Below are 23,785 nucleotides of genomic sequence, written 5' to 3'. Positions count from 1 at the left end.
TCCTAAATATGGTCTATCACCATATACCACAGCAAACTGTCTTAAAGATTTTTTCTGAGGCTGCAGAATTTAAAAAGACTTACGTTGTATGTGAGGAACTCATGTACAGAGTTGAATCAACTTGTAATAGAGTGACGAAAGCAGCCACAAATAGGAAGAAAAATTAAAACTTGTCCTTTTGTGTTTCCCACATTAAGCTCTAATTACATACTTACAGTTTAATAATTTAAACTATAGGATTACAATACTGTTTCATATGTTACAAGTTCACGTTAGATTAATTTGAGTTTGAGGGAAAAGAGCTCACTGCCACAAAACCAACAGACAAGACCAATGGAAGTAGTAATAAGATGATGGAATTATTTGTTTTCACTGAATCTTCCTCAGTATTTTCTGGTGAAAAAAATTCTGTAGAAATCATTACATGATGTGACTATAGATTTTTCTTTTATTTATGTACTTAGAAGGGAATTATTTTTTGGTACCTGGGATTGAACCCAGGGGTGCTTAATCACTGAGGCACATCCCCAGCCCTTTATTTCTGCGACGGTCTCACCAAGTTGCTCAGGGTCTTGCTAAACTGCTGAGGCTGGCTTTGAAATTGTGGTCCTCCTGCAGTGTGTCACTGCTTCCGGCTAGGTTGTTTTTAGTATGAGTCTACTCAGGTTTGTTAAGGCTGGGACAATTTCTGTACCTGGTGCTGGGATCTGACTAAACTAGCTAATTCTGTCATCAAAGTAGATATACTTAAAGAAAACAAGCAGAAAAACTCCCTTCTCTTGCCTGTGCAGAGGAAGCTGCAAACCATGACTTTCCCAGCATTGAGCAGGACTACGGAGGCACTGCTACTCACTGTTCCATCAGTGGATCTGTTATCCTTAGCAGACTCGCCATTACTTGACTGCCAAGTAATAACTTTTACATTTGAACCTCCTTTTATTATACAGCTGTCTACCCTTAGCTATAAAAATCTGAAATCTTTCTTCTGTAATAATTTGCCCTGATGGGGGATTTTTTTTTTTTTTCAAAAACACAAATCTACCATATGTCTGTACACATTGAATGCTTTCTCCAAGAAAGTTTTTAGGAGAACACTTCCAAGGAAATCTTCAGAAAGCTATATAATTCTATTAATTATGAAATGGGTTCTCATTTCAAACAGGAACTAATCAACATATTCAATGCTTAAATACGTAAGTTCAGATGTAATTTTTTATTTTTTTTTTACAAAATAAGGCATATAATTACTTTAAGATGCAATGCTTCTAAAATTCTTCTATGTTTATCCATTATTGCACAATGACCCTTAAAAAGATATCCCAGCACAGCTGTACATGTGGTGGTGGACAACTATAATCCCAGTGACTTAGGAAGTTGAAGGAAAGTTTGAGGCCTGCCTCAGCAACTTGGGAAGACCTTGTCTCAAAAAATAAAAAGGGCTGGGTATGTATGTGATTCAGTGGTAAATTGCCCCTGGGTTCAATCCCCAGTTCCAAAAGCAAAAACACCCCATCAGGCTGAGCATTGCTTCTTGGAATTCATTCACAAACCCTAGGTAAATACATGGAAGTGAAGTTCAGCAAATCAGTTATTTTAGGTAAACATAATAACTATTTGAACACTCAGATTAATGGATATTAGGAGAGGTAATACACCAATAATTAGTTACTCATTCTGTTTATTAGGTTGAAAGAAAGGAATACAAATGACTGGTTAAGTGCTGTGCACCGACATGAAAAAAAGTGTATTTAAAAAAAAAAAAAAAATCCCAGTAAGGCAAATCAAAGTTAATGTAGTTTCAATGGAACAAAAAATTTAAAGACATTTAATATACCACACATTTATAAAATAAAAGTCAACAAAAGGGTGTTCTGTAAATAATTAGTAGAACAAGTGAAAATAAATATCAGAGACCTGAAGTTTTTATACTTTAATGAAATAATAAAGCGAAGAAATTGAAACTACTAAATATAATCTGAGAGGCAGTTAAAAAAACAAAAACAAAAAAAACCCCAAAATTTAAGAACACAATCCTCTGAAACATTTTATCAGTCCATAGCAAATAGTTATTACATACCAAAAGCTCTAAGTGTTAACTAGTTCCACCACAATGCCATGTAAATCTTGACAATTTAGAAATCTTGAGATCAACACTTAAGTTCTTCTCTTGATCTCTACAGCTTGGTTTGTAAGTACATACATGCTTTTGTGGATCTATTCCCCTCACCACACACACACATTTTCAAGGAGCCAAAAACATTTCTTTCCATCTGTGCCTAAAAATGTTATGATTCAGTTCTAGCACATTGACCCTGATAATGAAAATGTTTAAGTTAAAGATGGGGACACAATTTCAATCTTATAAAAATATACCAGTATTAACCAAACCTTAAACTCAGAGAGGGCACTTCACATGTGCACGAGACTTTAGTAAAATCGACAAGAACCTAGAACGGCCGTTTCCAGAACTTTTTATGAATTAAGTACTCTCTCCCCCACACATACATACCACACACACATACACACACATTTTTTATACTATTAGCTTTATTAAATCCAGGTTATCTGGATAAAGTAGCTAGGGGGATGGGTTTTTATAGTTTTTGCTTTTGCAACTATAGGGCAGCTACTATAACAATAGCTTAACAACACTGAAAATTTTCAATTAAGTTCACCCTGTTTTTAGAAAGTGTCTAAGTGTAAATGCAAATTTACCTCTTCTTTTAAAGTTAGCAGTTTATATTAAATTAGATATGGTTTCTGAAATCAAAGTAAGGTTTCGGGCAGCAATTCAAAAGGAGAGTTGCTGAAGTCTAAATGAAAAATTAAAACTAAATCAAAATACTTATACATTTTAGAGATGGGACAAAAAGGATATTAAGAAAAATGTCTTCTTTCCTCCCCATTCAAAAGCAGCCATTCTTCTGCTGTGAAAGAAACTGACATGGATATTTTCCCTTTCAAGAGATGTATGATATAGTTACCCACTGTGAGGCAGAGGTGATAGGGTCAGTTCTTGTTTGCAGGAACCAACATCCTAAAAAAGAAAATTTCAAGATGGGGAGGGGTGGGAAAGAAGGATTTTCTATTAATGTCATGGAATGCCACTCTAGAGGCAGAACACTCCTAATAATAAAATACCATATTACTACTTGTGTTTTTTCAGATTAAGAAAATATTGACAAAATTGGTTTCTTTTTCCCTCTCAACTAGCAGGTTATTTTACTTAAAGTTAGGGGATCCCTTTTTGTTCTCCCACCCAATAAAATGGGCCAATTTGTGGGAACATTTGCAAATAAAATTTCCTCTGCTTCAACTACTTACCTGGAGTAATATAACACATTTATCTGGCCAATAAGAGCAACAGAAATGTAGTTGGCATGAATACTAATACATAAACTCAAACTGAAGCTGTCATCCCTCCCAACTAACTCCCACTCTAATTCCTTATCACCACCCACACCAATCTCAGTAACTCCCAAACCCAACATTTTACCATTAATAACCACTAATTTGGAGGAAAAAGACATTTAATTTCATTCTTGCTCTAGCCCTTAATCAATGTATAACAACAAAAACATTTTTAAGCACATGGAAATGAGCCTACTAACCTGGTTTTAGGAGTTAAAATAAAATTCTCCACTCTATTTTGATCTACGTGCAAAAAGTATTGGTACTTTTCAATTTGTTTTTATCTTGTGGCTGGCTTGACAGTATTCTCATTCTTAAGCCTACTATAGTGTCTATAGTATTATCAGAAGTTTTCAGCTAATAGCTAAGCTATAGATTAGAAAATCCTGCCATCAGGTTCTAAAACCATAAAATTCTAGGTTTCTTCACCATTTTTATCACCTTTTTAAGCAGTCACTGCATGGCAAATGTATGAAACAGACGTTTACAGCAAATTGGCACAGCAAAGTACCAGTATGTATAGGAAGCTGCCAGTTATGACAGACCTGGAAAACGAACTCACCTAGCTGCTATAGAAACCTTTGCATAGTTTTTACTCCGTTTTAATAGGAGTTATGTTCTTGTGAAATGTGCCTCACTTCACTCCACTTTTTTAAAGTGTTTTGAACTGCACTTCAGAAGCACTCTGAAAACTCAGATCTGGGGTGGCTGGGTGCAGTAGATAGAATCTGAGTGCTAAATTGCCCCTGAATGGGGACAAATCTCAGCAAATGTTACAGATGTACCACAGCACACTGTAACCAAATTTGTAAACAGCTGTGGAGTTTCTATGCCCACATTTTGTTAGTAATGTTACTGTAGAGACTGGGGTGTATTAACGGCTTCAGGGTATACATGAATCACTTAAAATATGATTTTAACTGTACTGAGGTAAAGAGAAGTTGCCACTTAATTATATACAGTTACCAATGAAGAGTTTTATTCAAGCTTAAAGTAAAAATTAATTTTAGTCAAGAAAAATGAAGTACCAGATAAACTGTAGCATATAGTTTTTTAACTTAGAAGTATCAAAACAGGGATTCTTTTTCCTAAGTGGTGGTCTCTGCAAAATGGAGTTTAAAGAAATCTTTTACATACCAATTTGATAAAATAATCTGCTGACCACGATCTGTCATTTTCTCTTACTATGGACTTTTGGGAGAATGCATGCTATTTTTAAGGCCAAATGTGTTTCTTTCTTCTCCCCTTCCCTGACTTTCCCCTTTCTCCCTGCTGTCATCCCCTCCCTGCCACCCCACAATGAAAGAATTCTTGAATCCAAGCCTTTCTCTTCTTTGTGGGTCCTGAAGGAATATAGTCATGGTCATAATATATTATAGACTTGGCTAGGCCTAAAGGGGAACTTAGTGTGAGATTTTTTTCGTCACCAGAATCTTACTTTGGGGCTATCCCCACTCCTCTTCCCAACATAACAGCTGTGGTCACCCTATTTATCCTCTAATGGAAAACAGGGAGGTTTGAAGGGAGACTAACCTTGTTGTATTCAGCTGTTATGAGGTGTAAAACACAATGTGAACATCAGGCTTTTGGCTTATTTTAAATGTGAAAGTCTCAAAAAATTAAAAGTCCTTTTCCATGAAGGAAACCTTTCCTTAAACTAAAAGGGGAGGGAAGAGGGAAAGACTATCCACAGCACCAGTTTAGAATGAGGTTCAGTATGGCAATATCTGAAAAACTGAAGGAATATTCTTTTAAATTTATGTCTCCCTATATGTCAAAATATCAAGGGCAATTAAGAGAAATGACTATGAGGTTTTAATCCCAGTTTATGTTTGTAACTTGCTGAATTCTCCTAATGGTCTCAATTATACTATAAACTTCCAAAGTGGTTTACATCTACTGATTTTTACCCTCGTGCTAGATCACATCAAAGTATCTTCCAAAGTTGAAAACAACTTGGAATAGTTTTGTTGAAAACCTAGACTGACTACTGATCTCTCATGTTGGTATATTTAAAGTTCTTTTTGAATCTTGAATTTCTTCAATGTCAGGTACTGATGTTCCTTCAGGAATAAAAGCAAAAGTGTGCATGGGGTGGGGGACTTCAAAGTATTACTCTGAATTTCCTGTGTAATGTCCTTCCAAGCACTGTTTCTGACAATGTCTCATGTGGTAATTCCAGAAGAGCATCAGTTATACTGTGTATCTAAGTCATAGAGGAAACTGTTTTTTAAGCTGGTTTAGATTCCAAATGTATACAAATGAAGTCACTTTAATCCTATAAATACTTCTTAATTTATTTTTAAAAAATTGTGCTGTTAACCCTTTTACGGGGCAACAAGCTATGTGAAAAGTACAAAACTTTTTGTCAAATGTAATATTGAGAGTGCTTTTGACATAGTTCACTGGTTTATCATCTGGATCAGTATATACTGCGCAACGGGCAAGGCTAGAATCCATGAACCAAGCTGCAAAGATCTCAAGCTAAATAAGGCGGAAAGATTTGGAGAAACAAAAGAAGGAAATTCTTTCCTATCCAATGTATACTCTTCAGACTAATGCACTCTTTCTATCAAGCCTTCTAAACTGTTAAATAAAGTTTTCCAAACAAGCATTTAAACTTCATTACACAGAAGAGCAACAAGAATGGTATCCTGCCAAACAAAAGGCAGGAGGGAAAAAAATATATATACTGAGTTCAATGGGTAAGCCTGAATGTAGCACAGTTCTTCACAACCGATGGGGGGATAATTCAACATGGTGTCCAACAACGTTCTAACGACGTGCTTCATCTCAACTGGTTACTATGAAGCAAGGTGTAAATGTTTGGCCCCAATCGGGCTTCAGAAATGGTTCTTTTTTTCATGACGAGCATGTCTGTCCAGCTATCAATCATGTTTGTTTGCACCAAATCCCAAGCCATTAAAATACGACTAATTTTAAGTTAAACAGAAGTCGTCTGCTCCAAATTCGCCATCAACTATCCATGCTACTGCATTCCTCTGAATGAAGAGAAGATGAAATGTACAAGGGGGAAAGAGGAAGAAGGGAGGGAGAGAAAAAAATTACTGGTTAGAAAAGTTTCAAAATCAGCATAATGACAGTACATAATATAGTAACAATATAAAATTCCTGATACTTTAATTATCATGATCATTAAAACAACATGTCTAAGTCATTTCTTAGGTTATACATTTACAGTGTAAACTAATAATTATTTTGAATACTGGAGAAAGTCAAGTGAATTCTGTTGGAATTTCACACTTTAAAAAATTTACCTTGAAGTAGTTATTTAAAATAAGAAAATCTTTATGACAGTTTATAATAGAAAACTAAAATCTAGTGGCCCAAGGCAGGAATGTGCATTATGACAATGTACTTAATTCTCCTTTTGGTTGTTAATTTTGAAAGTTTTACAGTCATCACTCTAATCCATTTTTTGGGTTGTGTGTGTACACTAGCTTTATTCAGATTTAATTCACATACTGTACAATGCACCCATTTAAAGTATACAATTAAATGGTTTTTAGCATATTCACAGGATCGTGTAACCATCGACAATTTTAGAACATTTTTATCAACCATCAGCAGCCACAGACATATCTCCAGTTTCATCCCTAAGAAACAAATCTTTTTGTGTATGGATATGCCTATTTTAGACCATTTCATATAACAGAATCATGGTATGTGGTCTTTTGTGTCTGGCATCTTTCACTTTATTGTTTTCAAGGTTTGTTCATGTTGGACAGCATGTATGAGTACTTTATATCCTATTTTATTTAAACATTCCTCAAAACACAGAACAAAACCAAAATAAAACAAACCAAAGTTTTGTAACTGTTATAAAAGATCAAGAAATTATCTTTTGGAATAGAGTTGTCAAGTGACATAGTACTTATATCTTACCCTCGTTTCTGAATATCATTTTCTTTAGCCCCATCTGTATTTTTCAAAATTTCTATTTCAAACAGGTATTACTTTAATAAGTAAAAAATGTTTTCAAGGTGGGAGGAAAAGACTGCAGGACACCAGCAAAAAAGGCATGTAACCAAATATCTGGTTAGAGCTGGGGGAGTAGCTCAGTGGTAGCCCATTTTTTGCTTAGCACACTCAAAGCCCCACGTTCAATCCCCAGCACAATTAAAAAGCAAAACAAGGGCTGGAGATGTAGCTCAGTTGGAAGAGAGCATGCCTTGCATGCACAGTGCCCTGGGTTTAATCCCCAGCAGCACAAAAACAAAACAAAACATAACAAAACAAATCCCCAAATACCTGATTAAAGAGAAGTTTTTTCACTTCAGATGACAACAAACATCTTTTTTAGAGCCATGCTAGAAAGTGCTGAATTGGGCCCAGATATTTCAACTAAGCCAAAATTTGGCTCACCCACCAGAGTGAGTATTCAAATTAATCAGATTTACCAAACAGAAATACAATTCTTATTCTACTGGAGTGAAGGCATAAACATCCTTATATGGGGTAAATCTGCTACTACTACACAGTTAAATATTTTTCTACTTCTTCAAATCAAAATCTGCTTACTTGAAGAAATAGCTTCTGAATGACTAATAAAACTAGAAAAGCCAGATAATCACAGATAAAAATCTATAAAGACTGTATCTTAGAAAGCAGGCCTTGAAATCTTTAAATAGGACAACAAAAGAAGGTAAGGACTTCTGATCTTGGTTGATTTTCCAGAGGACTGTTATTCTGTTACACAGTGACCTACAAATAAAAAAAGGCCCTTCAAGGTTCTGAGCAACTCAACAGCAGTTCTCCATCTTTTTTCTCCCCTTTTGATGGTACTGGAAATTGAATCCAGTGCTACATTCCCAACCCTGTTCTTTTTATTTTAAGACAGGTCTCACTAAGCGTCCAGGCTGGCCTTGAACGTGTGATCTTCCTGACTCACTTCCTGAGTCACCAAGATTTCAGGTGTATGCCACTGTATCCACCTCTTAAATTTTATGATCTGCACTCTTTATGCTTTTTTACTCTCATCTGACTGCACATCTTCATACCATCATCTGCCTGTAAATGTGGCCAAGTCTTCTGCAGTTTGTACCACAAGACCAAAAGAAAAGAATATACTTTTCAAACCATAAGAACTACCTTGATAATCCTCCTCTACTAGGAATCACTTCATTGAGAGTAGCCAATCATCTTTCTTATATAACATTTGGACATATTGACCCCCAAAGTCCTATTCATCTGTTTTTAGGTAAATTACATCCAAGTAAATTAAACATTTTACTTGTTACATTTGGAAAAAAAAAATGTCATTTACATAAAGTTTCTCATTACCTCTTTTCTCTAGTACTAGTATTATTTTCAACTAAGCTTTTGTTCTTAACTGTTTGCTTTATACTGTGAGCTTTCATCTCCAAGTATCTCCAAGTGGTGAGTAAAAACTTTTTCAGACTTAAATCTGAAGACCTGGAAGCACTCAGTAAGTAAATTAGCCTGTTATGCTTCAGTTTCCTTACTTATAAAAAGGAGGATAAAATTCTCCATTATGGCTATGAAGATTTTTTTGAAGATAGTGTATATAATAAAGAATTTAGCATGCCATTTGGTACATAGATGCCTGCTGAATTTTAGTTCCTTTCTCTTTTCCTATGCTATGTGGTGTTAACCTACATTTATTTTTACTAATAAAATCCATAATCAAGATCATTTAAACCAGGGCTGGGGTTGTGGCTCAGTGGTAGAGTGCTTCCCTAGCACGTGTGAGGCACTGGGTTCTATCCTCAGTGCCACATAAAAATAAATAAGTAAAATAAAGGTATTGTGTCCATCTATAACTAAAAATATATTTTAAAAAAAGATCATTTAAACCATGTGAAGTTTTTCAAGTTTTGTATACTGGCTAGTTCTCAAGTGTATAAAATGCTTCCTTAATATTATATTTAGGCATCATAATAAAGCCAGATTTTCAATAAGATTTTTACAGTGACAATACTGATTAGATAACTGAATATGAGGCTGCATAATCCACTTTATTCTCTTCCCAGTGTCCCCACTAAGACAACAGACACCACTGAATCTTAAGACTTCTTAAACGACTTCTACTGAGTGAGATAGGGTACAATAAAAGAGAAAAAGTTGTTTTTTTTCCCTTTTCATTTTTCTTTTTTGAAGTACTGGGAAATAAACCTGGGGTCTTGTGCATGGAGAGAGAAATTAAAACACAGTCCACACTTTAAATACTGCTTCAAAGTGCTGTATCTTTTTTTTTTGGGTGCTGGGGATCGAACCCAGGGCCTTGTGCTTACAAGGCAAGCACTCTACCAACTGAGCTATCTCCCCAGCCTCTCAAAGTGCTGCATCTTCAGAGTAAGCAGGAAAATGTTTCATTTGGAGAAAACACAGGAATACTGCACAATTATTACCTTCAATATTCTGGTGGTCTATAAAAGGTGCCGGTCCCCATATTCTAACAGTGCCATCATCTGAGGCGCTGGCCATCATGGATGGAATCTGTGGGTTCCAGCTCACACAGTTTACTGTACGCGTGTGCCCTGTCAGCTCCGCAATTGGCAGTTCACTACGTTTGTGCCAGATGTAAACCTTGTGATCTGAATGTACAGTAATTCAGAGGAAAAGTTAGGGAGTTGCTTAACATTAACATCACTGTTAAATTTATTAATTCACTACACATAAAACATGACTCTTCATTGCTAAAATTTAAAAGGGAGAAAAAATAAAACATGAATAGTTTAACAAATTATATGAAAAGCCATGTTAATAAAAATACACATTTTTCCCTATTAAAAGTGACTGGTTCCCATTAAGCTACAAAAATGAAACTATCTGCAATATTCTGTGAATATATGATTAAAGAATAATTACAATCAAGGTCTTTGAACATAAGTCCTGGAGAGAGATTACAAATTCTATGGAAATGTGAGATGACAAAAAAAAACAAAAAACAAAAAACAATGTATCCAGATACAAAAATAGCAACAATAGAATATAATATTACAGCTATTCCTTAGTGCTTACAAAATACCTAGGGACCAAAAACATACATATATATATATATATATATGCACATAAAAATAAAATATTTAATGTTCATTATTATACCATGACATGGGTACTATGCTTATCCCCTATGCTTTTATGGATAATGATCAAAGCACTCACTGAGAGGTTAAGTGACCTGATCATGGTTAACAGCTAGTAAACGGTGAAGTTTAGATTCAAATCCAGGCAGCCCTGCTCAAAAGCTTATTAACAAGTTCAGACAATATCTCCTATCTGTACCATATGTACGGCTATGTGGAAAACTATAATCTCACGAAGTGACCATAAACAAAGCTTTGTTTCTCTGTGATAACTTATTCTTGAAACACACACAAAAACAACCCAACTGTATAGAGTGACAGGGCTCTGGAATCAAGACTATCCAAGACTTTCAGATCCTTCCTCCATCAATGACTAGCTATGTAACTCTGGGCAAGTTACTCACTCTTTGCAACTCTTCATCTGTAAATGAGGATACTTACCTCCTCTTGTTGTTATGAGGATTGAATAATTTGTATATGAAAAAATTTTCTGAACAGAATGAACACCTTATATTACTGTGAAGAGATTAACTAAGTTTTAGGTGATGGTTCTAAATAGAAACAGAATTCCAAGGTAAAAGAGAAAGGTGTTTTAATCAGACAATCTATTGGTCAAATATGTGGTCAATGTGGAAACTCTCAATGTGCTGAGAACAGAGAAAACTTTATAGAGAATGTGTACTGGTATTAAACTTTAGACATAAGACAAAAAGTCAGCATGGTATTTGACCTTTTTTTCTCTAAGTTACTCAGGCTGGCCTTAAACTGTGATTCTCCTGCCTCAGCCTTTCAAGTTGCTGGCATTACAGGTGTGTGACACCACACCAAGCACAAATGAATGATATCCCTAGTGATATCAAGCATTTTAAAGGACAACTAAAACCTAAACCTTAAGAAGAATAATATCATTACGTTCTGGTTAGGACTAAAAATGAGAACTTTGAAGTAAAGAAACTGGTTTTCTTTCTCATTACTCGAGTGATTCAAAAGATTCTAAAAATGCTTTGAACACCAATTGGAAATAGTGAATATATTATATCTCCCAAGATGACCACAGTAATCCATTAGTCATTTATTTACCAGGAATATATTTTAAAGACCTACCAAATCTCCAAATATATAAGTCAGTAAAAACAGAGTGACGAGTAAAACCTTTCCCCCAAAAGTTGCATCAATACTCAAGCTTTTTCACTGTACTGGCAATTTATAGAAAAACTACACCTTTTTTTTTTTTTTTAATCTTTGCATAAGAAGTGGATTTCTAAGACTAATAGAGTAAGCAGAACTTAATCAAAAAGCCTGTCATTCTGACCTTAACCACTTGAAATCCTATTTTTCCTGTCTCCAACAAATATTTTTCTTGCAAATATGTTCACAAAAAGATTTTCTTCCAAATATAGGAATATTTCAGATGAATTAATACTTTTCAAGCCTATTTTCATTCTATTTTGTGAGCTTTTTAATTTCAGGAGGAACACAGCTAATCTCTCCCCCCCACCCTTTTCCCTAATTTCCTTTCAGACAAGAAAAAAAATTTTTTTTTCCAGGCATGGTGGTGCAAATTAGTACCTTTTAGCTTTTCCTTCATAAATAAAATTTCTCAAAATAAAAATAAAAAAGACTGGGGATGTATGTTCAGTGGTAAAGCATCTTCTCTGGGTTCAATCTGTACTACCGGCGGGGGTTGGGGGAGGAGTAGGCATTTTATCTTTAAGCACCCCTAGGTTACATGTTTTCAGGAGAGGCATGGAGTATTCTGAGGCATAATTATTAGGGCAAAAACAAAACAAAAATCCCAAACACAAAAACCATCATAAACAGGACTGAATGGAGCATGGGGGGAAAAGATCTTAAAAAAGGAGGAATTAAAATGTAAGACTTAATGTATTAAGACCATAGAAAAAGTCAATTGAAACCAACAAAGAATCTAGAAGACCATAACATAATTAAAGAGATAAGAAAGAATGTATTATTAAAGAAAAAGACCCATGAGTCATGTGTCTTTCATCTACTGAGATCAGGTTTTTATGTTGTCAAAATAGAGAACAGGGTTGGGGAGATAGCTCAGTCGGTAGAGTGCTTGCCTTGCACGCACTAAGGCCTGGGTTCGATCCCTAGCATCGCCAAAAAAAAAAAAAAGATAACAAACATCTTAAACAATAAATGAAAACCAAGTGTTTTGCAACATCATCTAGTTCACTGGTCTATCTCATAAAACTTGAATGAGTATTTTAAAAAGTGATTTAAATAAACTGCTGCTATACTACCTAGAATATTATGGTGGGTACTAAAGAAAAACATGTTAAATGAAAATTTGCAATAATTTGCCACTAGTTATAATGGTATCAACTTTAAAAGTACATTCAATTTTAATTGTGGTTACGTATTTTAAATAATTCTATTTTAAATTAGATTGAATTTAGGCACAAGTTTGCCTAGAATACAGACACTTACAAGGGAGAACAAGTTCATTCAAAGAATAGTAAGGACAATTCTGTTAATTTCAGCCTTTTGGAAATCACAAGAATTATAAATTATTCTCTATAGCCACGTAAGATATACAGAAGATCTAATGACAATTAATTCTACCCACCTAATAGGTAAGACATCATAAGTAACCTTGACTTTTTAGATATTATCAATCTTTGAAAACTATCAGTCTCATGAAAACAAGCCAACATTTGAAAATATAATGATTTAACTAGATCTTGATTTGATTCATGTATGCACCAAAATTTCTTCATGGCCAGAATAGGTACTACTAATTTGTGACAATAACGAAGGCTTGGAGCCAGATGCACACCTGTAAACCCAGCAACTCGGGAGGCAGGAGAATCACAAGTTCAAGGTCCATCGTGGCAACTTAGTGGGACTGTTATCTCAAAATAAAAAAAAATAAAAAGGGCTGGGGCCAGGTGCAGTGGCGCATGCCTGTAATCCCAGTGACTTGGGAGGCTGAGGCAGGAGGATAACAAGTTCAAGGCCAGCCTCAGCAACTTAGTGAGAACCTGTCTCAAAAAAAAAAAAAAAAAAAAAAGGGCTGGGGATGTAGTGGCAGAACACTTGCCTACCATGTGGAAGAGCTGTTTGATGCCCAGAATGGGGGTGGAGGGAGGGAAGAAAATTAATAGTGTATTAAATAAATAGTTCATAAAATTTTTAATTTAATATCTTAAATTTGCTTGGGAGATAGGACTACCTTCATAAATTCAGAAAGAATTAACAGAACTTCAAAGTCATCAATATATGCAAACTGACAGTGACACAAACAATTTACCTTCACTGCCACTAGCGATGAAGTCTTCATTATGGCCTCCAAAACATGAATGAATTGTATAAAACCCTTGTGTAACACCTTGATACTTTCTTACTAAAACTCTGTCTTGCAAGTCCCATAAATGAACTCCCTGCAGGTAGAAGAGAATACAGGTATTTATTCTATCTCAATTACAAGGAATTTTTAAAATGAACTTTGCATGAGGAACGTTTTCATTTTCTATTTATGCAGAATGCCAGCATTCTGGTAAGTTTATGGTTGATTTTACTCATTTAAGGATCAAACACATGTACTCAAATTTAAGCATACGTAAAATATGTTAACATTCACATAAAAAAATCAATTAAAATTTGTACTGAGCTAAATTTTTTCCTGAAAGTTTTAATAAACATACCTGAGTTGCTACATTTAACAAAGCTAATCGGCCATTTTTTGAAATAGTAAAAGACATAATAGGATGATCTTCTTGTACTCTGTAATCAGAAAATAAATTGGAAGCAACAAATTAAGATAAGACATTCGGATTATCAGAATATAAAATGTTCTAGCCTAAATATGATAATTTTATCTGCAACCACTCTTATATACTATACTTCAATTAAGAATTTGAGTTAATGATTAAGTACCACCAGACCATCAATCCAAATTATCAATGAAAGGAAAATCCAAACAAAGAAACAAATAAAAAAATTGTTCTTTTGAGAAGGCCCTACCACATACACATTTTAATATATCAGATAATTGTTGCTTAATAGAAAAAAAAAATAGTTACATGTTCCTATCTGTAAGGTCCTCAAAGTTATAACCCCGAATTCGCTGGTGTGTATCTGATGCCAGAACAGTCTTCCCGTCACTCAAGCACCAAAGGCATTGCACTCGCACCCCTTCCCAAGAGTCAAGGAGATTACCATCTAAATCCTGGGCAAAAGAAAACCATTATTAATTCCACGACTGAACAGCACTCAGAAAGCAAAGAACCGAAAGAATCTCTTGACAGTATCTCTTTGAAATAGGTTTGATTTTTCCCCCCAGAGGTTGACTTCAATCTAATTGTTCTGTGTTTCAACCATGAGAATTGGAATATAAGTCAAATTTCAACATAGTAATATCTAAAAGAGAATGGAAAACCTATCTTCCCTTCAATTACCTGCCATGCATAAATAAATACAATTAAAATAAGTGAAGTAACAATCTCTAAGTCCCATGTAAAAATCTTAGGAAAAAAAAATCTTACTTTTATTAGAAAACAATTCAAACATTCCTTTAAAACTCACTTTATGGTCAGAGCCCTCCTTATCCATGGGTTCTATACCCCAAGTTTTAAAAATATTTGAAGAAAACAACCAATCCAACAAACCCTAGACTGTGCCTGTACTAAAGATGTACAGACTTTTTTCCTTATCATTAGTCCTAAACAATATAGTACAAGTATTTAGGTAGTATTTATGTTGCATTAGGTATTACAAGTAATCTAAAGAAGACTTCAAGTATATGGGAGTCCTGTGTAGGTTATAATGCAAATATCAGGTCATTTTATATAAGGGGCCTGAGCAACCAATGAGTTTAGTATCTGTAGGGGTTCCGTGAACCAGCTCCCTACAAGATACGGAGTGATGACTATATTGAGATTTGTTTTATAATATCCAGAAGATGCAATAAGGAAAAAGATTACTAAAACATTTTATAGCTTTATACAGAACTAAGGAATCTTTTATGACATTTCCCCACTTATTTAAATTGGTGCATTATAGTTGCATATACTCATGGAATTTGTTGTTACATATCTGTACAAGCACATGATGTAACAATATAATTTGGCACTTTCACTTCCCTGTTTTCATGACATTTTCCAAAACTTTACCAATTTATAATGAGTTTTATAGGTCAAAGCTCTTATAGACATTATCTCACTGACTAGTCAAAGCTCTAAGAATTATCATTCCCATTTTTCAGATTAGAGAACTATGAAGTCCTACATCCTGAAGATTTCAACACTATATGGGGTAGCAAAGTCAGCAGAAGCTTACATGGTTATCTTGTGCCTAGAGAACTAAGAACTAATGACTTACAGCCATATGTAGGTAAAATAATACTAAATCCTATTAGTTTCAAGCCATTTGTGTGTGTGTGTGTGTGTTGCTGGGGATTGAACCCAGGGCCTCCCACACACATGGCAAGTGTTCTACCACTGAGCTATCAAGCCACCTTAATAACTTGTCATGGCTACATAAAAAATATCTATAATAATAGATCTTTAGGTACATTATGTGATTTATTATCTTGTTTGAGTCTTAAAAATAAATCTGAAATACCTATTGGAATCATGAAAGGCAATGATATGAAACAATTTATACAAAACAGTAAAAGCACTGCAATTCTATCACAGTCTACTGTGTCACAGAACTTTTAATGTGTTACTTATTTTCATCATTACAATAATTCAAGATAAACAGGGCGGCTATTCATCAGAAGATACCTCAAATACAAGTTCTCTGGTACCTATCACCACTTCTACTCTTATCTGGTACTTATCACCGTTTTTACTCTTCAAATGTTTAAGATTGTTATGGTTTGGATTTGTAATGTTAAAAGGCTTATGTGCTGAAGGCTTGAACCTAAAAGCAACAGTATTTAGAGGTAGGGATTTTGGAAGTGATTGGATCATGAGGGCTATGACTTTTCAATGAATTAATCCAATTTATAGGAATTCATAGCTAGTTTACCAGGAGATGGTGGAAACTGTAGTGGGTGGAACCTAGTTGAAGGAAGAGGGGTCTTAGAGGCATGCCCAAGGAGACATCATGTCCCTGGCTCCTGTTACTCCATCTCTCTCTGCTTCCTGACTGCCAAGAAATGAGAAGCTTTCCTCTGCCAAGCACTTCTCCACCATAATGTTCTGCCTTGCTTTAGCCCCAAAGCACAGAGCCAGCCTATTATAGAATAAAACCTCTGAAACCAAGAGCCAAGTAATTCTTTCCTCCTCTAAGGTTTTTCTTTTCAGGTATTTTGTCCCAGCAATGGAAAACTGACTAACATAGTAGTCTCCTCACAAAATTCAGCAAATTTTTGTTACAAAATATCAAAGGGCTGAAAAGCTCAAAAGAAATTAAATCCTACATCTTTTATTCCTAAAAATTAGAAACTTGCTATAAGAACAAAAATGTTTAGCAAAACTTTTTAAAAATTTTGGTCTTAAAAATTAAGGTCTACACTTTGTATAAAGTTGGCATGGTAACGCATGCCTGAAATCCCAAATACTGAGGAAGTTGAAGCAGGAGGATTGCAAGATTGAGGTCACTCTCAGCAACTTAGTGAGACTCTGTCTCAAAATGAAAAATGAAAAGGGCTGGGAATGTAGCTCAGTGGTAAAGCACCCCTGGGTTCATTCCCCAGTCCTGAATAAACAAAACTCAACAACAAAAAAGAATGGAAGAACAATAACAGTAAATTATTTTTTTAAATACATATTTTTTAGTTGTAGGTGGACACAATACCCTTCTTTTATTTTTGTAGTGCTGAGGATTGAACCCAGTGCCTCACAAGTTCTAGGCAAGCACTCTACCACTGAGCCACAACCCTGACCCGAATAACAGTAAATTCTATTGGACAGTGCTTATTTAGGAGGATGGCAAAGTAGGTCTTCATATAGTATATTTTATAAAAGAAAATTAGTCAAGTATTTATTTAAAGAAACCTAAATTTGCTTTTAAATAAGCAGACACTGGGAAGGGGGCACTGAATACTCACACACTGATAGAACTGCCCACGCTGACCTCCAGTCACAAAGCGTTTTCCATCTGGATTCCAAGCCACACTTGTTAAACTATCTTCATGAGACTGGCTCATTTTTGTCCTTAGTTCTCCCGTCTACAAGGAAATAAAACTATGGATAAGACCTTCAAAATATCTCTCTAAACAGAATATGTAAAGAAAAGAGAAATAATGTTTAAAAAAAAAAAAAAAAAAAAAAAAGGAAGAATTCCTAATCAGAGAAATGAATTAACTGGCCTTACCACAAAAGACCATAGCGCTCAGAAGACCAATCAAGGACTTGAGTAGATATGATGAGATAAATTAATTTCTCAACTTAAATCAATTACATTCATATATAAGCTAAAACGTGTATTTTTCTTCCCAACTGAAATAATGAAAAGCCCAAAGCTACATATCTAATCCTTCTGAGCTTCCATTCTTCTCCATTCAAAATTCTTTATAAATTTTATTCTCAAACTGTAGTTAATGCAATTAGCAATTCCTTAGGAACATGATTAGTGGGTAGTAAAACTATGCCCTTAATCTAGGCCAAGGGTAGTCTAAATTATGCTATATATCAGCATCAAATGCTTACAATATAGTAAGGAAACAGGAAGAAATTAAAATTATTTTTCTGATAATGTAACCTTATTCCAATGAAAGTGGCAGAAATAAAGAGGAATCTCTATACTTTTAAGGATAGCCACACTACATTTGTTTCAAACTAAGCAAGCATATTTAGTGGTTATAATTCTCAGATATTCTCCTGTTACATTTTCTAAATTATTCAACTTAGAAGGTATTCACATACCATTTAATCTAGTCTTGGTTCCATTTTGTTCAGGGATTAGAAACAGGATCTGAGAGATAATAGCTGCCCTTGGTATAATAAAAGTACATGGGCATAAATTTCCTGTGAGAAATGGGCAATCAAAAGTAAAAATAAAAGAGTGAAAACAAAGGGTAAGATTAGGCACTGTGGCCAGCTAATAAAGGCAGAGGGCACAAAACAGAAAACCAGATGTCTTCCTTACACTAAGCGGGAAAAAAAAAGTTCAGCAATCTTAAATCCTTTCCCCCAACTGTTCAGCTGTTCTCACTTATTTAACTTTTTCGGTTAATTGATATAAACAGTTAAAAGTTTAGAAACACAAATATGCATGCAACAGATAAATCCCTGGCATTTTCTATTCATAAATACTTTAACACACCAAGTTCTGAGGGCAGAAATGGTTTTTTATTCAATTAAGTTCAAAACAGTTAAGTATTATAAGGTTATCAGATTATTAGAAATCTACCTAAAAACATAAAAGAATAATCTGGAAACAGATTAAAAGACCACCTCCTTTTAGAACAAAAGTAAAAAGTAGTACACAGTAAAACAATTATGCTAGAACATGGCTTGTCCAGAATTCAAAACTGACTCAAAGGAAGATTATATAGTTGCTATAAATGATACCCCTATTATAGAATTAAAGTTACATACTGTACTGTGTGTGGTAGTACATGCCTGTAGTCCCAGAGACTGAGGCAGGAAGATCAGGAGTTCACAGCCAGCCTCAGTAACTTGGCGAGACCCTAAGCAACTTAGTGAGACCCTGTCTCTAAATAAAATACAAAAAGGGCTGGGGATGTGGCTCAGTGTTCAATCCCTGGTACCAAAAAAAGAAAAAAAGAAGAAGGAAAAAAAAAAGCTACATACTTCCTCCCTTTGAAGAGGAAAAAAAATAAACTTTAATGGGAAAAGAATTTTTGTTAGATCAGAGTTAATTATAGCTGTTTTACTGAGAAAACCATCCATTTTATTCCATGCTTTGCCAAATTCCCCAAACCCAATCACAGATCACTGATTAATTGCTAGCTTGCTAAAAATATGATAGACATTTAGGGGAATAACTGGAGATTTTGATTATAAAATGAATATTAGAGAATTATATAATGTTAGATATGATAGTGTTTAGTTATGGAGGATAATGTTATTTTTTAGGAGCTACATACTTCACAACAATATTTAGGGGTAAAATAAGTCTGTATTTCCAAATGTTTTGTATATGGACATACTTGAATGTATTTATGCATACATGTACATGTAAAAGAAAAATGTTACAACTATCAAATCTATGATGGAGGGCATAGGGGTCATCATTGTATTAGTTTTTCAACTTTTAACATTTGAGAATTCTCTTAATAAAAAAGTTGGGGGGCTGGGGATATAGCTCAGATTGACCTGTTCAATCCCCAGCACTGTAAAAAAAAAAAAAAAAAGAAAAGCTGGGGTTCAAACAAGGAAATGACCGAGCATAAAGAAATCTTACTATTAGAACAACAGAATTAGAATTATGTCATTTCATCTGCAGATGCACCTTAGGATTCATTCTCTTCTTTATACCATCTTTGTTATTTATCTGTGTGGTTTTATCTTCACACTCCTTATTAAAATTTCCTGGATTCAAAATCCTGTCCCACCAAGTTATTCTTTTTTTCTGGTACTGGGGATTGAAACCATGGATGTTTTACCACAGAGTTACACCTCCTTACATTTTGTTTTTTATTTGACAGAATTTTGCTAAGTTACTTAGAGCCTAAGCTGCTGAAGTTGGGCTGGAACTTGGGATCTTCCTGCCTCAGCCTCCTGAGTTGCTGGGATTACAGGAAAGTGCCACCAGGCCCAGCCAGGTCATACTTTTATGCTCAAACCATATTTTGGACCATTCCTTTCCTGAGGTGTAAAACAAACAAAAAAAATCACCTCACCAGTCAGCTTATATAAAAAAGTTTAAAAAAAATTTAAAACCGTTATTGTGGGTATTCTAAAACACCTAAGTAATGGAGCAAATCTAATGTTGAGTTTTTCTAAAATGGGATCCTTGATAAAATTCAAGATTATCATTTAGAAACAATAATAAAGCCCTTAATAAAAATAAGTATTGGGCTGGTATTGTAGCTCAGTGGTACAGCACTTGCCTGGCACGTGTGAGGCACTGGATTCAATCCTGAGCACCACATAAAAACAAATAAATAAAAATAAAGGTATTGTTTCTATCTACAACTAAAAATATTAAAAAAAAATACTGAGAATATCATTCAGTTTTGCTAAGACACTCAGAATATTAAATGTAGGTAAGGAGATAAGGTTTACTGTCATTAAAATGAAAAATTTTATTTAATGCTGCTATTTTACATTTGAAAGTTAAGTTTTATGTACAACTGTGAAAATATGAAACAACTATAAAATCTTTTCTGAGGCACCACAGTAAGTAATGTTCCACAGGACAAAAAGGAAAATGTTCTGAAAATGCTTACTGATTTACTCTTCCAAAAACACTACTATTTGGCATAATATTTAAATTTATAAATCAGACACCTGAGTTTCACTTGAAACTATCCTTTGTTAAGAGATACATTATAGTAATTTCGGTTGAGTGGCTCTGTTCTATAAATCAAGAATAGTTTTAAAGAATATGTTTATGAGGAGTATGCTGTACTTAAATAAATAAAGGATGGAGCTCGCTCACTTGTACATTCCAAAGCCAAAGCTCGGAGCAGTCATCTGGGCCACAGGCAACAAGATAGTTGTCATCTGGACTCCAAGCGATATAAGAAACACCATAAGCATGTCCTTCTAATGTTTTAAGCAGTTTTAGCAGGTGAGTATCCTAGAATGAAAGATAAACAACTCAGTTAACTCCCACCCCTAAAAGTCATTGCTTTCTAGTGTAAGAACTTAAATAGCTATAAAGATGTGCCTTGATATTATTATTTAATTTGAGGAACTTTTCATATCAATACCTCCCCCATCAAATAGCTTGCTTCCTAAAGATTTGTTCACATTTCCACATCTATTAACTATCCACTGTATAGAAGACACTGTGTGCTAGATGGAAATATAAAGATGACAGAGAATTTGCCCAACGGAACTGAAAACAAACAGGTAGAACAAGGGCTAATGCTTTACTTTTTTTAACAGCTTCACTGAGATATAATTAAGCACAAATTAATCTTTAAAATGTGTACAACTTACTGGCCTTAATATATTCAAGGAGTTGCACAATTATCATTACCAATTTTACAATACATCTATCATCCCCAAAAGAAGTCCCGTAATCATTAGCAGTCACTCATTTCCTTTCCTACAGATTTCTGGAAACCATTATATCCTATTTCTACATATTTGTTTATTCTAGACATTTCATATAAATAAAATTATACGTAATCCAGTGTCTTGTAATTGGCTTATTTCATTTTCAGGGTTTATTCATGCTGTAGAATGTACTATCATTTTTATTGCTGAATAACATTCCATTTTACAGATATACTTATTTTGTTTAATCATTCAACAGTTGATGAATATTGTTTCTACTTTTTGACTACTAAGAAAAATGTGGCTAAGAAGATGTATGCAGTTTTTGTGTGGATATGTTTTTCTTTCATCTGGTTATATAAAGAGCAGTGAAATTCCTGGGTTATATGATAACTCTATGCTTAACGTTTTGAGGAACTGCTAACAATTTTCCAAGTGACTATACCATATTTCATTCCCATCAGTAAGCTACCATTTATTTAGTGCTAATCAATATTAACAACCACCCCAAAACAATATTTCTTCTAATCCTCACCAGTCTAGGAGATGAGTCTTGCCCTTCCCTCATAACAGAGCAAAGGAAATGAAGCTTTAGAAAGGTAGGAAACTTGCCGGTTTACAGAGTACAATAAGAATTTGAATCTGGGCTGTTCAACTTTTAAGGCCCATACTCTAAAGCTCTGTAGACTAAATGGTAAAGTACAAATGTGAAAGTGACAAATCATAAGGCTGGAAGAGTTGTTATATTTATTTAAGGAAAAGGGGTTCAATTTTTTTTTTAATTTAAAAAAAAAATTTACAAACTGCATTTTGATTCATTGTACACAAATGGGGTACAATTTTTCATTTCTATGGTTGTATACAATGTAGATTCACACCAGTCATGTAATCATACATATATATAGAGTAATACTGTTTCATTCTACTATCTTTCCTTCCCCTACCCACTCCCGCCCCATTTTCCTCTATACCATCCAAAGTTCCCTCAATCTTCTCTCCCTGCTCTGCCATACCCCCTTGTTATGTATCGTCATAAAGGGTTAATCTTATCCAGTGGGTGAAGAGTCTCTTAAAAATGTAAGTTAGAACTGGGCGTGGGGGCACATGCCTGTAATCCCAGTAGCTCAGGAGGCTGAGGCAGGAGGATTTTGAGTTCAAAGCCAGCCTCAGCAAAAGTGAGGTGCTAAGAAACTCAATGAGACACTGTCTCTAAATAAAATACAAAATAGGGCTGAGGACTGTGGCTTAGTGGTTGAGTGCCCCTGTACTCAAAACCAAACAAAACAAAAAGGTCAAGTTAGAGAATACATAATAAGATATTAGGTTTTAAGAAAGGACTGGGACTACAATATGGAATGAAGAGACAGGATAAAGAAACCTGTAAAGAGTGAACACAATAGTAACAGTTCCTCCATAATGAGGCTTTCAACTAAGATGATCAGGACTCCAAGAAGTCAGATGAAAAGATACTTTGGAGATAAAATGGCATGACAGAATGTAATAAGAAAGTTCAATGACAACCTCCGGATGTCTAGTTTAGGGGATGTGAATGAATGTTGTCAAGAAAGAAAGAATTTGGCTAGAAGTGGGAAGAAATAATGAGTTAAGTTTTAGACTTCAGGGTAAAGACTTATTAAGCTTATTTTTGAGCCTGGCAGACAGAATGTGTGGTCGTGGTAGTGGTATTCCAATATAAGCGGTTAGAAGTGGGTCTGGAACAGTCTGATAAAATTAGGTGGTCCTCCTGCTTCATTGTCACTGAGAAGTGGGTTGTGAGAAGTGGGCCCTAAGCTTATCATTTACGTAATTGTCTAGTCCAAATATCCATTATTTTGACAGAATTAAATAGTTAATGCAACCACTTCTGATTCTTAGGGAAGGAGGCAATGAGCATGAGGTATTTCTACTAGATGAACAATAATAGGTCAAAGTGGTATGCATCATTTACTATTTTTGACTAGCTAAACAGGAACAAACTTTGGGAGTCACAGTAGTGGTTTAGATCAATATAAAAATTAGTTCCTAAAACTAACTTCTTTAGAAATATTTAACAAAATTATGTTTTTCATACACCTTAAGGAAAAAAAATTCTATAAAAGATGAAGCTGAAAACAAGAATATATCTTCACAAGTATAGTATCTTTATACTAACTTAGTCACACGGAGGTCACACGACTTTGCTTGAATTTTATG

The 23,785-nt window shown here is 34.6% G+C and overlaps 1 protein-coding gene across 3 annotated transcripts in view; it reads right to left on the bottom strand.

Moving 5' to 3' along the window:
* Nucleotides 1-1,906: 1,906 nt before the first annotated feature.
* The window catches only part of WDR26 (WD repeat domain 26), a 45,377-nt gene continuing 23,498 nt past the window's right edge, over nucleotides 1,907-23,785 (bottom strand). For 2 of the 3 annotated variants that reach the window (XM_079106684.1, XM_079106683.1), the window contains exons 8-14: nucleotides 21,027-21,167; nucleotides 17,506-17,625; nucleotides 14,531-14,676; nucleotides 14,153-14,231; nucleotides 13,759-13,888; nucleotides 9,804-9,989; nucleotides 3,513-6,413 (exon numbers count right to left, since the gene is read on the bottom strand). In XM_079106684.1, the coding sequence (XP_078962810.1) occupies nucleotides 6,388-6,413; nucleotides 9,804-9,989; nucleotides 13,759-13,888; nucleotides 14,153-14,231; nucleotides 14,531-14,676; nucleotides 17,506-17,625; nucleotides 21,027-21,167 (828 nt within the window). In that variant the 3' untranslated portion in view covers nucleotides 3,513-6,387. Of the gene's footprint in view, nucleotides 3,038-3,512; nucleotides 6,414-9,803; nucleotides 9,990-13,758; nucleotides 13,889-14,152; nucleotides 14,232-14,530; nucleotides 14,677-17,505; nucleotides 17,626-21,026; nucleotides 21,168-23,785 lie in introns of those variants that run through there. The other variant, XM_079106685.1, reaches the window with a different exon arrangement.

This window comes from Sciurus vulgaris (genome assembly GCF_902686455.1).
Source record: "Sciurus vulgaris genome assembly, chromosome: 12".
Classification (NCBI taxonomy): Eukaryota; Metazoa; Chordata; class Mammalia; order Rodentia; family Sciuridae; genus Sciurus; species Sciurus vulgaris.
This window is presented reverse-complemented; position numbering and strand designations above follow the sequence as displayed.